The sequence below is a fragment of the Macaca fascicularis genome, chromosome 10 (assembly GCF_037993035.2).
Source record: "Macaca fascicularis isolate 582-1 chromosome 10, T2T-MFA8v1.1".
In the NCBI taxonomy this organism is placed as follows: domain Eukaryota; kingdom Metazoa; phylum Chordata; class Mammalia; order Primates; family Cercopithecidae; genus Macaca; species Macaca fascicularis.
This window is the reverse complement of record NC_088384.1, coordinates 74,199,571-74,215,901: the sequence shown is the minus strand read 5'-3', so window position 1 is coordinate 74,215,901 and position 16,331 is coordinate 74,199,571. Positions and strand designations below refer to the sequence as shown.

Here is a 16,331-nt window from a genome sequence, read left to right as displayed (position 1 = left end):
TTATCTCCCTCAGCCTCACCTGTAAATTAAGCACGATCCTGAGCCTCCTTCTGACCCAAGACCATTCTCAGGGAGAACTTCTGAAGATCATCTCTCCCCATATTACCATCAAAACAATGTGATCAGGCTCTGTGCTTTCTCCCATTGAACTCTGTGGCCATCCTCAGAAGAGGACATTCTCACTTCAAGCATGGGGAAGCTGAGGCTGAGAGCAGTTAAGCAACCTGCCCCAAGTCATACAAGTCAAACAGCAGTAAAACTAAGATGCAAAAACCCAAACCAAGGCTCACATTGAAGCTCATGCTCAGTTTCTCATGCCCTTACTGTGAACCTGTTTGGGGGTTGTTTACTTGATTGTAACTTTGAAACTGAGCATTAGCAACAACTGTATAAAGAGGAGAACATGACTTTTTGTCAGTTTGGCAGGGACAATTTTATACGTGAGTCCTTCTCCAACCTACTAGAGACTAATATAATTAGACTAATTACATGTTGTTAAGAGGAAGTTAACTAGCAGAGCACATTGGCTCATGCTTGTAATCCCAGTACTTTGGGAGGGTGAGGCAGGTGGATCACCTGAGGTCAGGAGTTCAAGACCAGCCTGGCCAACATGGTGAAACCCTGTCTCTACTAAAAATACAAAAATTAGGTGGACGTGGTGGTGCATGCCTGTAGTCCTAGCTACTAGGGAGGCTGAGGCAGGAGGATCACTTGACCCCAGGAGGCAGAGGTTGCAGTGAGCTGAGATTGTGCCACTGCACTCCAGCCTAGGTGACTGGGTGATAGAATGAGACCCTGTCTCAAAAAAAAAGGAAGTTAACTAAAATCCTTTCTGAAGGTAAAATGTTTGTGTCTCTGACCAAGCACATGATAGAAATTCATATTCAACATACTATGCATCAAATTCTAGTGGTCCTAACTCCCCTCCAGTGTAACCCATTGCTGGAACTTTGTTTGACTCTCTAATAGCCTGACTAGATTGGCAGAGTACTTGAAGTATAGAAAAATACCAATCAAAGAGGCTTGGGGCTTACTCATGAAAACTCACAGAGGGCAAGACTGAGTTTTAAGTTCCTAAAAGACTGATTCTTCAGACTATGTCTTGGGCCATTTTACCACAGCAAAATCACAAGCAGTTAAAACACACATGAGTTTTTAGCATGCCACATCATTCCCACCAGTTGGCCCTTTGTTCACAGATTTGGTCAGGAAAACAGTGCCTGAAGTGTCTGAGGACATAATGTGCCACAGAAATGTTATACATCGTACTGCTGTGTGATAATGTCAAGGAGGGGTGACAACGGTGACTGAAAGTAGCAGACAATCCAAAGGCCTTTAACCACCTGATTTTTGAAGACACACAAACACACACACATGCACAGACACACATACATTTATTCAAAATGATTGGGGAAATGATGTGTGTTGGAAGAAATAGTCCAAACTTAGCTCAGGTTTATCTAGTATTTTATCATTAGCTCAAAAGAAGGCACTGAAAATAAACGTGTCCAAGGTAAAACACACATAATTCTGGAGTGTTACACTGACAGTAGGGAGTGTTCTGGATAGTTCCAACTTTAATAACAAAAGCCAGAATTAGAATTCCAACAGGTTGGAAAACTGAACCAACCCAATGAGAAGAGTCCGTAAGTAGTGAAAACAAATGCACGTAACTTCAAGAATTCATACAATATGCTATGAACAATATGCTTCATATAAAAGTTATGCTCTATGGTGTGGTGAAAGGTTTGGAATCAAAAAGAAATTTGATTATTCCTCTTCCTAGCTGGGGATTCTTGGACAAGTTACTCAGCTTTCTGAAGCTCCAGCTTTCTCATTTATAAAATGGGACATAATAGTATCGATTTCATAAGGTTACTGTGAAGATTAAACAAGATGATGTCCATAAAGCAGTTAGCCTGTTACCTCTTATATAAGAGCTATTCAGTGTTAGCTGTCATTATTAATAGCATTAATCAATAAAGTCATTAATAATGTCATTTTTAGTAATGTGTACAAAGCACCTAATATAGTAGTTGGCGTGCCCTAAGCATTCAATCAGTGGTAGCCATTTTACTACTACTACTCTGCAACAATGATGATCATTATCAGTTTCAACTGAGTACAAGGTTGAGTCACCATGGTTGCACAGCTCTCCAAAATAATTATTACAATTTTTGGTTGCATTACGAAAAATAAAACGTCCAGAAAAAAATAGTAGGTAAAGATCCTGCTACACTCCACTTCCATATTGCTATATTCACTGGATAATATGTCAAACCATCTTGTTTCTTTCAACTTAAGATTGTTTTTTAAGAAGAGCTAATATCACAGAGTACTAAATATATGCTAAGTAAGGCTATTAGACCTCAGTGATTACCCATGGAGGGTAGGATGTTTAGCCCTAGTTTATATATGAAGATGCTAAGACTTGGAAAGGTCAAATTACTTTCTAAGGCCGGGTGTGGTGGCTCATACCTGTAATCCCAACATTTTAGGAGGCCGAGGCAGGTGGATCACCTGAGGTCAGGAGTTTGAAACCAGCCTGGCCAACACAGTGAAACCCTGTTTCTACTAAAAATACAAAAAAAAAAAAAAAAAAATTAGCTGGGCATGGTGGCAGGCACCTATACTCCCAGCTACTTGGGAGACTGAGGCAGAAGAATCGCTTGAACCCGGGAGATAGAGGTTGCAGTGAGCTGAGATCACACCACTGCACTCCAGCCTGGGCAACAAGCATGAAACTCTGTCTAAAAAAAAAAAAAAAAAAAAAAATTGCTCTCTAAGACTCACACAGGTTGCAGGCAGCAGAGCCTAGAATTCAAAGCCAGTTTCATTGGCTTCATAAATTAGAGCTCTTTTGAACACAGAACACAATCTCTCAAGCTTTAGTCCATAGGGAAAAAATGCACATCTCATTAAAGCAACACAGAGTATAACTATAACTATTTTTAATGTCATCATTGGTGATTCAAAAGGCAGCAATCACTACAAACAGAAAAAAAAAAAAATCTGGCTCACCTAACGAAACAGAACAGGTTAGTTACAAAAGGTAGTATTATCTGTTACCGGTAGGAGTTGCTGGCAAGAGTTTGCCCTGCTGTCTGGCTTTGTTCCCTTCTGTGATATTTCTTTGTTGGAAGTTTATAGGTAGAGACGTTTTTGAAATAGGGTGTTAATTGTATAAGCCAGTGTGGAAGCACTTCTTTCATTTGGTCATTTTAAAACCTTTGATTTTACTAAAGAATGGTGATCTCCACGTTTCCTCCTATGCAGAATGAAAACATAGTCTGTAGCAAGTTATCCTTTTGAACAAAGCCTTGTTATAAGTCTACCACTGGAATCTTCTAGAGAGCTGTGTAATGTGATTTCACCCATAAAACATACTTAAATAATCAAGAATGTATTGTATTTGGTATTTGGTAAAGGGTTTGCATTTTTCTTCCCCTGTTCATGTAATACACTTGGAAGATGGTGTTATACAAGAGGTAGTGATTCTGCATACAATGCAATGCTAATGTTTATTATCATTATTATTATTATTATTTCACATAGTTTAGTTTCTTTCAGCCTATTGCCAATTGCTTCGGGGAGTACAAACACAAAGGCTCATTATATAAAATTTCCAGTGCAATCATACATATTAACTTAAGAACACTAGCTTTAGTAGTGTAAGGTTTAAATTCAGAAGTGCTCCAGGGAGACGCCACATTAGCCTAATGAATCAACAGAGTCATATATTTTGCTCTGCATTCTTTGGCAAAACGTGCTTCCTTTGGTACAAAGAGAAACATGCAGACAGTGAAAGCGGTCTTCTGGGAGTCCCAAAAACTGGCCTGAGATCAGGGGTCAGGTGGTTTGTACTCTAGCAATAAAAGCACTTGACTTGTTTCTCAGACAATTATGAGCTCTCATTCTGTGCAGTTCCGTGGGCAGCCTTCCATAGGGTGATCAAGAAAGGGAAAGAACAGTCTCTGTTTTCAAGCTTTCTCAGCTAGAAAGCTTCATCTCCTTCCAACCTTCCTAGTTGAAATCAAAGGGCTAATATTGCCTCGCCCAAGCCAGGGGGCCAGAGAAGCTATGCATCTTGTAGGTCTTGCAGTCTTCATTGCTTCATCTGATAACCTATGTTCTGTCTGAAACAACCAAAGGCAGACTGCTCAACAGCAAAACAAGTGAATGGAAGGGCAGGCTTGTTCTCCATGTCTGGTTCAAGAATTCTTCCTGACCTGTGATTGGAATGTTTCTCTGGTGCTGTCAGCTTCCAGCCTAAAATAATACAACAGCAATCTCTTAATGCTAAGAACAGATCTGAGGCATTTACCTCACTTATGGGTAAAGTCACTCAGTAATTAAGTTTTCCTGCAAACACTAACAGAGCCCAAAGGGGAAAAAGAGTCACTGGAGTGACTTTTTGTCTGACCTTGGCTCTCAGCACTAGATATTTACAGACTTCGAGCTTGATATTCTAGAATTGTTACTGAGATTAGCTCTGGAAAGAAAGAGACTAGAAGGATGAATAGAAGGAATCATAGCTCACGAAGGTTTTACCCTGCATCAAACAGCTTTCTGGTTCTATGACTTACGTCCTATAGGCTGTAAGGTTCTCTGCGTGAACACTTTTTTCCTGGTCTCCCTTCTGCCCCATTCCTCTTAAATTCAGTCACTGAGTTTATTATCCCTGTGCATCCCTGGGTATGTTCGTTCACTTATGAAACGATCAGGAGACCTTGCTATTTCTTATCTCTGATTTGATGGAAAACATAATCTTTGGCGCTGCAGTGAGAATATTGACTTGGGGTTGGATCCTACAGACCCTCTGATCTTGGTCTTCACATTATACTCATTAAGTATAGGCTCCTTGAAATTTCCACATTACGTTATTGGTATTAAGTTTTTAAAACATGTAGGTTTACAATTAATATAGATTCTTTCTTTATGGAATTGCATTATAGGAACTGCTTGGTTTTTATACCTAGGGATCCTGCAGGTGGATTTTATGTCACTGCAGATTTGTTAAACCAGTGTCATAAACATCAGCATTTTCTGCTTGGTGTCAAAGACTCAATATCCACAATTACCTGATGAGTGTGTCAGACCCATAATCCCACACACACCATCATGAGTGGCACCAAGTGGCTGACTGCCCATTTATTCGTCAATTGTATTTGACAGAAGTTCAAAAACTTCAATCATCTTCCACTTATTATCATAAAAAAAGAAAAAAAGAAGTCAATTAGCCATATTCCTTTTTTGTCAGGATAATGTTGTCTTTTCCCAATTAACCACTTTTTTTTTCTTTTTTTGCTTTTCCTTAAGGGCTTTTGCAAGGCATATGTTAGAGAAAAAAATTGGAGTGGTGGTCGTGGGATTTCCAGCCACTCCCCTCGCAGAAGCTCGGGCTCGGTTTTGTGTTTCAGCAGCCCATACCCGGGAGATGTTAGACACGGTGAGTACACCACAGGCCAACAGGATCTCAGTACTGGTACCCTGGATTCAAAGCAAGTCCTTTTATTGAAACAGCCTGGGGTTCTCTGAGTTTCTCTTGGGTGATTTAGGAAAACAACACTGACAAAAGTCACTGCCGAAAAATAAGGGCACATCAACAACAGCCAACACTGTGACCACTCAGTAGATAGAAAAGAAAATCAGTTTAGTGAAGATTTCAATCAGTATTTTGGTTTCCTAGAAAAGACTGACTGAGTAGCCAAATGTTGTTATATTTACTTAATCTTAAATGCAAAACCTGGTGTAAAATGCTATTTTGGACTTAATTATGTGTATCCTGCCATTTTTCATAGCCACGAAATCTGCCATAATAAAATATGACCCAACTAAGCAACATGTTGGAAAACCAACAACAAGAACAAATCCACATTACAGCAGCACCTAAGTGAGGCGGAAATGATTTTTAAATTGCCTTTTATTGTCCCTTGATTTCCATTGTTATGTGAATAAGTAATATCAGAGAACGAAGCCATCTACTCAGTTTGGAGATAATGGGAAGAGTCACATAACATAAATGCAGTTTTGCAAACACTATTGAGAGTCAACTATGTGCAAACCTGGGGCAAAAAGTCTAGGAGAAGATGCTAATAAACAAGCAACACATATAATACTAGACAGAATAAATTAATCTTGAAGAAGAAATATAGAAAACTGTGGGAGCATGAAGGTGGGCTGAATTATTAGAGTGGAGAAGATTCACAGGGGAAGTGGCTTTTGAGCCAGGCCTTTTTAATAAAGGTTACCGAGCATCATTCAAGACTTCCAATCAGTGGAGTGACACAATCATGTCATTATGAAATGAACGTGACAAATGAATTGGAGAGGAACGGGGCCAAAGGAAAGGACCTAAGATGTAGCTATTTAAACAAAACAAGAGATGACAAGGCTAATGGTAGTGGAAACAAAAGAAACGAATCCATGAACAAATATTACAAATGAGTGGAGCTGCCATGACTTGACAAATGATTGGATGTGGTGCATATGTGAGAAGAGAGAATCAAAGACAATTTGAGGTCTTTAGCCCTGATGAATAGAAGGATGGTGAAGCACTTAAATGAGATAAGGTATACAGTAAGGAAGAGCAAATTTTCAGTGGGAGTGGGGGAATAGAATGAGCTCAGTCCTAGACATGTTGAGACTATGTGTCCATGGGCCACCTATAGAAGAAAAGTAAGATTCTAGAGCTTAGGAGAGTATGCAAAGCTGGAGCTGCTATAGTTTAGGGAACTGAGGGATCCTTACAGCCAACAGTAGAATATGTAATTGTCCAGATGTGAGCAACAGTGAACAGGGTGGACTCCTGCGGAGTGCCTACATTCCAGGGTAGATACAGGAATCACAGGTGGGGACCCAGACTTACATGGAACTAGAGCAGTCAGGAAAGACATGTTCAGTGTAGTATTAAACTCCATACAGAGGAGAAAGTTTCAAGCAGGAGGAGGGTCAAAATGCCCCTCAAAACTGCAAGAAGTTTAAATGCAGTGAGGGATGAGAAAAAACTATTGGATTAGCAATTAGTAGGAACTTGATATTCCTTAGAGTAGGCATTTTAAGGGAATGAAGGGAACAGAAATAATAAAAGAATAAAAGAGTAAAGAGGATAATTTGAGTTTGAAATTATACACGTACACATGTGCGCACACACACACACACACACTTGCCGTGTCCTTCATCTTCACCAGTATAGTCTCAAAACATAAACCAGTGTATCGTACACAGTAGGTACACAGTACAAATTATTGAATAGCATATTAACAACTGAGCTAACCAGGTTTTGAGATGAGTGAACATTATTTTCTTTACACCCTTCTATATTTTCCAGATTCTCTAAAATGAGCTAAAATGTATTTCCAGAATGTGAATTTTAACAAATTGTTTCTTTTAAATGAAATGAGTTGGTGTTAAGAAAAGGCAGGCAAAAAGATTTGGCCAAAAAAAAAAAAAAAAGAAAGAAAGAAAAGGCAGGCAAAACGTTCAAGAAGTCTGACTGTAGAAAGAAAAAATAGGATTAGAAAATACCCTTGAAAGTGGAGAAGGCTTGAGTATGTTTACACATTAAAGGAAGACAGTGAAGAAGGGACCTCGCACAGAAGGGAGAGAAGAGAGTGTGGCCAGGAAGCAAGTTCCCTGAGATGACAGGAGGGACAGACCGCATGGATGAATTTGTAATTTTGTGCTCCAAGCAGCACTGAGGTATTCGTGTAGGTGATTCTCTTCACAACTTCTTAATTGCTGCAAAATACCTACTTTGAAAGGATACTGAGACATCAATCATCTAGACAAATGCCTCTAAACTTTTCAAATCAAGCACCCATCTCAACAGAAAATTTTGAGCAGTTCCTTAATGTACATGTAAGAGAAAGTGGAAAATGACCCTGATGAACAGCCAGTACATTAAGGTAGCAATTGAACCTGAAGGCTCATAGACTAGAAATAATATTAGACATGCACTCCGTGACCACATTTGGACAAGACAGAGACAAGGCCACAATACTTAATGTCTCCCTCTTCTGACCGACATGTGTGACATTTGCTCATTTACCAATAACAACTATAGCCTTGCTTTAATTCTCTCGCCTTTCACACAGAAGTTATAACTATATAGCCAGCCAGTGAACTGCTCCCATTTCTTAACAGCATCCAACCCAGAACCAGTCCCTGCTTCCTTAGAGTCATCTCAGGCACAAGCTCAAATGCAGTGAGAAGCCACTCCCATCCTCCTGTCACTAAGATGCCCATGGTTCTTCCGCAGTGTCCTCCCTCTCCCATACCAGCAAGCTAAAGAAACCTAACTTTGAGCACGAGTGTGTTCTGGGTGTTCTTGGATCAGCAAACATTAACATAAATTATTTATAAATGATATACACATTACCAATATATTATGTACATTATATAAGAGACACATAAATAAAAGTTTAAAAGGTTGAGATAAAAGTGAATAGAGGTTGGGCGCGGTGACTCACGCCTATAATCCCAGCACTTTGGGAGGCTGAGGTGGGTGGATGACCTGAGGTCAGGAGTTTGAGACCAGCCTGGCCAACATGGTGAAACCCCGTCTCTACTAAAAATACAAAAATTAGCCAGGCGTGGTGGCACATGCCTGTAATCCAGCTACTCGAAAGGCTGAGGCAGGAGAATCACTTGAACCCAGGAGGCGGAGGTTGCAGTGAGCCAAGATCATGCCAATGCACTCCAGCCTGGGCAACAAAGTGAGACTCTGTCTCAAAAAAAAAAAAAATAATAATAATAATAATAGAAATCCTAATGTTTTCCTCCTGCATCCTCCATAAATTATCTCACAGATGCCCCAAATGTGCAGGTCCTTCACTTTGGATACCACTGAACTAGTCCATCCCCCACCTTCAGCAAAGATTGATAGAAACTATCCCAGAGAGGTGTCATTTTAAAGATAACTTTGGTTACTTTTTCTTAGTACTGAGATACGATGTAGGAAATTTACAAAAACAGGGAAGAACATTTTAAATACTCATACTCCTACCACCAAGAAATCAATTGCTCTTAACATGTTGGAGGAAATCTTAAATAATGTCAGTTTGAAAGATTTCCCAAAGAGGAAAGTCCATAAGACCCATTAGTCACTCATTCTAACATTAACAACCTTCACCTTACCTTTTCTCTCTTTTTTTTTTTTTTTTTTTTTTTGAGGTGGAGTCTCGCTGTGTTGCCCAGGCTGGAGTGCAGTGAGGCAATCTTGGCTCACTGCAACCTCCGCCTTCTGGGTTCATGCCATTCTCCTGCCTCAGCCTCTCGAGTAGCCGGGACTACAGGCACCCGCCACCACGCCTGGCTAATTTTTTTGTATTTTTAGTAGAGATGGGGTTTCACCGTGTTAGCCAGGATGGTCTCGATCTCCTAATATCGTGGTCCACCCGCCCGGCCTCCCAAAGTGCTGGGATTCCAGGCATGAGCCCCCGCGCCCAGCCCTCACCTTACCTTTTCAAAGTATTAGACCCTAATATTATCTTCCTCCTCATTTGGCAAGTTAAGAAAAACAGGCTGAGAAAGCTTAAAAAGGCATGACCAATACCATAGGATTAGTGATATACTACAATCGAAAATGACCTTTTTTTACTTTCTGGATCTCAGTTGTTTCATGTGTAAAACTGGGGATACGTCTACCCGCCTAAAGTAAGAGAGTTGAAACAGATGAGTTCTCAGTCCCTGTGAGTTAAGTTCTAGTATTTCATGGGACACAGAGATGAGTATTTAAAAGCAGGAGGCCTGGGGTAGCATGAGGGGACAGAGGATGATGTTAATCAGCTCCCACAACATTCCACTTTGTTCTTGGCCAGGTGGTTTGCTGTGTCTTGAAGATATAACTTCAAATACATTCTGCAACCTTATCTTTTTCTTCCACAAGATTACATATAAGTCATCACATTTTAAAATAAAATATTTTAAGGGTAAGCATGGGTCACATGTTTTTATTCTCCTCTTCACACTCTCAAAATAAAATATCATTCATAGTATGGAGTTAGACCAATAAATAAAATTAATTAGCATCTAACATTCCTCTAGGGTCTTAAACCACAACCTAATGGTACGGATCTTGCTTCTTTTCTTCAAAATCAAAGAAGCTAGCAAAGTAAGACTGTGTGTCTTTGTGAGGCTTGCTATTAACCTGGGCTCTGCAAAGCAGGGTTACTTAGGTGTTCAATGATAGCTATTGGAAAGCAATCTCATTGCAGGTTTTGGAAGCTCTTGATGAAATGGGTGATCTCCTGCAACTGAAATATTCCCGGCACAAGAAGTCAGCACGTCCTGAGCTCTATGATGAGACGAGCTTTGAACTCGAAGATTAAGTTTCCTGGTCCTGAATGACACACAAAGACTTTGTGAGAAAGACCTCCCTCCTTGCCTCACAAGGAAAATAAATGGATTTCTCCCCCTTCCTCAGGATGATTTTGGTTCCCAGACCAGCTTGATTGAACTGAGGGAGACATTGTTGTTTTTAATGTCTCCAGCCTGGACTACAGAGACAAAAACATGATTCCAGATTTAAGTCTCTCTTCTTCCAAGTATTCTACTAGAAATACACACACACACACTTCTGAGAATATTTTTAATGGCAATGAGCCTGTGTTTTAGCTGCTACTGTGCAGACCCTTTCAGGGGTTCCAACCAAATGCAAATGAGAGGATTTAAAATTTTTATTCAGTAAGTTCACTATGTGTTTACTTATTCCATCTGCAGATGTCGGTGAGTGTGGTGGACAGTAGCCACCTTCCTTGTTCCACTCACAAAAGCATCAGCTAGAACTCATCTGTATCATGGGAAGTTCCAGGCAGGAGGGTAAAGAAGTGTTGTTTCTACCATTTGTCACATTTGGACGTTTTTCACAGACAAGTGTCAAAAGACATAGTTAATGTTTCGAGGCGGAAAGCAGAACTGGTCAACTGCAACTAGAGATGTCTTTGAAGGAAGTTTTCCTTCTCCTCTTGCTGGTCTCCTACAGTTTTACAGCTGAGCTTTTGAGGTTTGGAAAATTCAAGATGTTTGTTTCATAAGAAAGGGGGCAGAAAGCAAGCACAAGCCACTTTTAGGCCTAGACTAAAACGGTAGTTACAACAACTTGAACCTTGTTGGTGCAGTGCACAGTGAATGCTTACCCTGCATAGCCTCTATTACCTTAAAAAATTAGTTGTCGTTTTCCTATTGAATTTCAAGTAAATGGTGAAATTCAATGTCCTTTAGAACTCCCAAGACCATCTTTGAAGTCCTTTAGACTCCCAAGACCATATTTGAAGAATGTATTGATTCAAGAAGGACATTTAAAAGCAAATTCTAACTTTTTCAAGACCAACACCCTTGTTTAGGCCTATTCAATGGTACTATCACTTGTTACATGCCCTCTGAATTGGGAGAAAGTGGGCTTGCACACTTTGAGGTAACTAACTGTAATCTACTTGTGTTCTCTCTTTCTCTCTCTCTCTCTTCTACTCAACATGAACACAAACTTCTATGGAAAAGTAGCCTTTTGTTAATCCGATCTCATTTGTATGGAAAAAGCCCGTGGAGAACCTTATCTTTAACAAGCTCCCAGATGGTGCCCAGATTTGGACACTCTAAAGAGCAGTGGTGACCTTTTAGCAAAGCTTCTGTAACAGTTCGAATGAGTTGCAGAACATTCCACTCCATCAAATGACACTGTAAACAAATCACTTCAAGAGAGGCTTGGCTTTGTGTGGCACAGATGGACCCACGCTTTCATGCTGTGCACTGAGATAGAAACTCCACCCGCAGCGCCTGCGATGGATGGAGCAATGTGACTTGATGCTCAAAGCGTATTAAAGGAAAAAAGTGATCAGCGTGGAAAGTTTTTTATGGGGAAATTATAACTCCAAGTGGGTGCGTTGGTTTAAAAATGGATCACAATAATAGAGTTCTTCATGAATGTTTACAGGTTGTAAGGAATATTGTTAGTGAAACAGGAAAAGAGGTGGGTTCTGAAAATGCCGTTTCCCATCCAATGATTTTGATAACAAAATTCCAACTCTTCTCAATGAAACTGATGCATTATTTGTGCAAAGAAAATGTGTCATAAATGTGCAAAGAAAGGAAGACATACTGTTCTCATCTCTTGAATATGTGCATTTAAATGAAATTCTTGCTAGTTAATTGTCCAAAATGCATAAATGCCTTGAGTTCTATAAAGGAAACAGGAAGTCAAAAAGACAGCGCGACATCTAGTCCTTCTACAAGGTATGGAAAGCAATAAACATCTTCCTTCCTTTCTGGATCTGTCTGTGATCTTCACACACACATTCACATCTACCATTCAAGTTTTAAGCCCCTAAATGAGTGTCTTCATGAGCAGGAATGTCCACTATTATTACTTTCATGGAGGAGATTGGGTTTAATTCATCATGGGAAACTACTTACCCACCCAGCATGGAGGGCAGGGAGTAAGTTAGTCTCTTTTCATCAAGATTCAAGAGTTCAGGGGCAATTTATTACACTGCAATGTACAAAACAAAAGGACCTATTTCTGTCAGAGAGTCCACGTTGAATATACAGGTATGAGAACAACTGTTGATATACAGGTATAATCCAAGAAGAATGCTTCCAGAGTGCATTAGAAGGTGCCCAGGTTCCATAGGGCCAATAATATTAGAATATATGTCATATAGAATAAGGTTAGTTAGGAGGGTGATTGTGAATAATGAGATTTTTAATTTTTTTAAGAAAAAGCTCTCAAATCCTAGGCTAATAGGTTCATGATTTTAATTTATGATTAAAATTATTTGATTATTAAGTCTTGATAACTATATCAGAGCCAAAAACGTCTCCTTGGTTAGATCTGTTGGAAAAGAGAATTTTCTATAATATTATGAGTCTTCAACCCTTCTGTTCACGTGTACACATATGCGCACACACATACACGTATGCGTTTTTCCTTTACAGAGTAAGCAAGTGTACAAAGGTATAGATGAAAATCTGGTTGGTTGAGAGATAAATGGAAGATGTTCTTGAAAATGACCTTCAGGAAAGCAGAAGATAAAGGTTCCAGATGATATTTGTAAGGAGGCCATCTCTGTATGATAAGGAAATGGCATAGACTTATTCCTAATCTCCTTATGAAATGATGGTGTCATGGATGTTTAACCATATTGCCTTTCGGCATGCTTTGATTTAACAGAGACTACAGGCTTTGGAATTTACTAGGAAGCTGTCTAAAATCCATACCCCTGGGCCCTACACCAGACCTTTACTGCAAAATAATAGTTGTAGTGTCCAGGAATCTACATTTTTGGCCAGCCTTCCTGGGTGATTCTAATCCATGACAAAATTTAAGAACATTATTCAAACTTCTAATTTAATAAACCAATTGGCTCTAATAGCAGGAAACTTGTTCTGATTCTCTTGTTCATAATTAAGTGTATATATACTGGTAAAATTAATTTATTCCACAGTCAACATTTTCTCCTCATTGGGACATTTTGTTCCCATTTTCCAAGTAACTTCTCTTTCTACAAAAATTGATCCAATATTGAAGAACAATCTGCCATTCATTTGGGTAAAATTATTCCTTCTTCAGTTGTCTGTATCATTCCCTATAAGATGCCCATTTCCTTTTCATCACCTTCTTCCTTTGAATGTGGTATCTTTCTTTTCTTTTTCTTCTTTTTTTTTTTTTTTTTTTTTTTTTTGAGACAGAGTTTTGTTCTTGTTGCCCAGGCTACAGTTCAATGGCAAGATCTAGGCTCATTGCAACCTCTGCCTCCTGGGTTCAAGCAATTCTCCTGCCTCAGCCTCTGGAGTAGCTGGGTTTACAGGCATGTGCCACCAAGCACAGCTAATTTTGTATTTTTAGTAGAGACAAGGTTTCTCCATGTTGGTCAGGCTCGTCTCGAACTCCTGACCTCAGGTGATCCTCCCACCTTGGCCTCCCCAAGTGCTGGGATTACAGGCCTGAGCCACCACACCTGGCCTGAATGTGGTATCTTCCTTCTCTTTTCTTTTCCTGCTCTTTAAAAAACAACCTTCAACCTCTGATTATTTATTTATTCCAACAACAGCTCTTCAGTAGGGTAAAAGTCTTAACAGTTCTTCAAACAAACAATACTCTTTTGGATTTTTCTTCAGAGATAGCAAATATTATAAATGGCCTACTCTGATTTAAAAACCTCAGTTCTGATGATGATGAAACATTAACTCTTAAATATATATTTTGATTTGTAGCAATAATAACAATTGTAATAATAGCAATACGAACAGCATCAGGTAAATTCTTGGCAATGTTTCCTGGTCTCAAAACAGTAAGAACAACATATTTGAAGTCTATTCTTTAGAATGCCCTACTCAGCTGTGTAATATTTAGAAAAGTAAAAGGAGTCTGTATTTTAAATATTTCTAGGCAATTATTGCGGGACATTGTCTTATGGTGTCATGATGTATGTGGGGTGTGCGTGTGTGTGTGTGTGCATGTGTCTGTGCGTGTGTGAGGAAGAGACAGAGAAATGTATGTTTCACTGAAACGTTTGAAATGACCAATTTCACTTTATTCTGCCTGTAAAATGTTAGTTTTAAAATAAATAAAAATAATATGAAAATAATTGATGGTTTTCTGTTGATTTAGTTTAGGTTACCCTGAAAAAAGACTGAGGCAGAGATTTGTATTTAAGAATTTCACTGGGAAAGTTGGTAGGGGTGGCTGGAGTTGGCTTGCACTGTCATGAGAACAAATTGTGCACATTTCTTTCTAATTCCTTATTCAGTGACATCAGATTGGTAGCTTGAAATTGGCCACAATGGGAGTATTTACACCATGAAAATTGGCAGACACTACAAGTCAGGGCTTTAGAGAGCTGGCTGTTAAACCTTTACTAGCACACCACTGAGACCACCTACAATGGTACAATACCACCATAAGAGTAAGGGAACAGGATTAGAAAGAGGAAGAAGTTGAACTATGATGTTATCATAGCACAGGCCTCCACCAATTCCATGGAAACTGTGCACCTGAGATGGTCGTTTAGGGTCAAGTCAAATTGACAAGGATGCCAGATGCAAGCTATCGGTAGAGGTGTGGGGCCAGGCATTAGCTTGGGCAGGTCTATTGAGCAGACGACAATGCCTGGGAAGGGACTCAGCTGTGACTTATTATTTTTAAAATGATTTCTAATTGATCCATTTTGCAAAAGCTTTATCTCAGAAAATATTAAACATACAGTAAAATCGAATAGTATAATGAGCCTACATACACCTGTTACTCATCTTCAAACATCACCAATTCATGGCCAATCTTTTCTTCTATTCCCCCACCCATTTCACTCCCTCTCTCACCAGATTACTTTGAAGCAAACCCCAGAAATCATATTATCAGTAAACATTTTACTGAGTATCTCTAAAGGGAAGGGGTGTCTTAAATCTATTCTTCTTTTCAACCTTATTAAAAGATAAGTCTTCAGGATAACAAAGGCATCAAAAGGAGTCAAATGTTAACCTTTTCTTTCTCTGTTGTATAGCCTGCATGTAAATTCCATGGATTTAAACCAGAAATTATTTCTAAAGTCAATATGTGGTGTCTTGAAAGACAATAAAGCAATCATTTTTAGACGCTTATCATGTGCCAGACATGATCTTAAGAACTAAAACATTATCTTCCAAGCACTCTTGTAGAGATTAATAATGGCTTCATCTTGGAAGGCAAGTATATTCAAGTTGTGAGGGGATTAGCAGTGCATAAAGAGAACTTCCAAGACTTCGATGGTAGATTGTTTTTTCTTAGAATGTTTATCCTCTTCCTCATCAAATCAATTTTCTTAAAAAGTTATTCTAGCTAAACATTATATATTAGCAGGAGTAATTCAATCAAGAATAAGAGAACAAGTGAAACCAGTTTACCCATTTGGAAAAGGTTGATTCCCACGCCCATCTGGGTTTAATGTAGGGACTGGTTACTCTAATTTTCATTGCATCCCGTGGTCCAAATGGGAGGCTGAATTCTGACATTTGCAAGTCAACTGCTCTGAGAAGTTATCACAGATACAAACCAATAAAATATCCCACAACAGAAGGTCAGAATAGGAGCAAAACGAGACTTTGTTTTGCTGTGGCATACAACAGCGCTCCCTTTTATTAGGCCCAGCTGCTAATTTTTATATCAAAAATATTGATTGAAGGGGCTAGTGATTTTGGCCCTCATTCAAGTTTATTCAGGATCTTTCTTAATTAGGTTTGGGTCGGCTGCAGTGCCTATAGCCAAGGATAGGTCTGGCTCCAATCATCACATCATGCTCTTACTTCATTATGGGCCAAGAACTAAGGCAAGGAAATGGCTGCTGCTTTGTTTCTCCAGC

The 16,331-nt window shown here is 39.3% G+C and overlaps 1 protein-coding gene and 1 long non-coding RNA gene across 6 annotated transcripts in view; one reads left to right on the top strand and one right to left on the bottom strand.

The window, feature by feature from the left end:
- Positions 1-16,331, bottom strand: part of LOC123567108 (uncharacterized) — a 238,287-nt gene that overhangs the window by 205,218 nt on the left and 16,738 nt on the right. The window lies entirely within an intron of this gene.
- Positions 1-16,331, top strand: part of SPTLC3 (serine palmitoyltransferase long chain base subunit 3) — a 179,177-nt gene that overhangs the window by 157,380 nt on the left and 5,466 nt on the right. For 2 of the 3 annotated variants that reach the window (XM_045362497.3, XM_005568338.5), the window contains 2 exons: positions 5,320-5,449; positions 10,218-14,582. In XM_045362497.3, the coding sequence (XP_045218432.1) occupies positions 5,320-5,449; positions 10,218-10,331 (244 nt within the window). In that variant the 3' untranslated portion in view covers positions 10,332-14,582. Of the gene's footprint in view, positions 1-5,319; positions 5,450-10,217; positions 14,583-16,331 lie in introns of those variants that run through there. The other variant, XM_065522754.2, reaches the window with a different exon arrangement.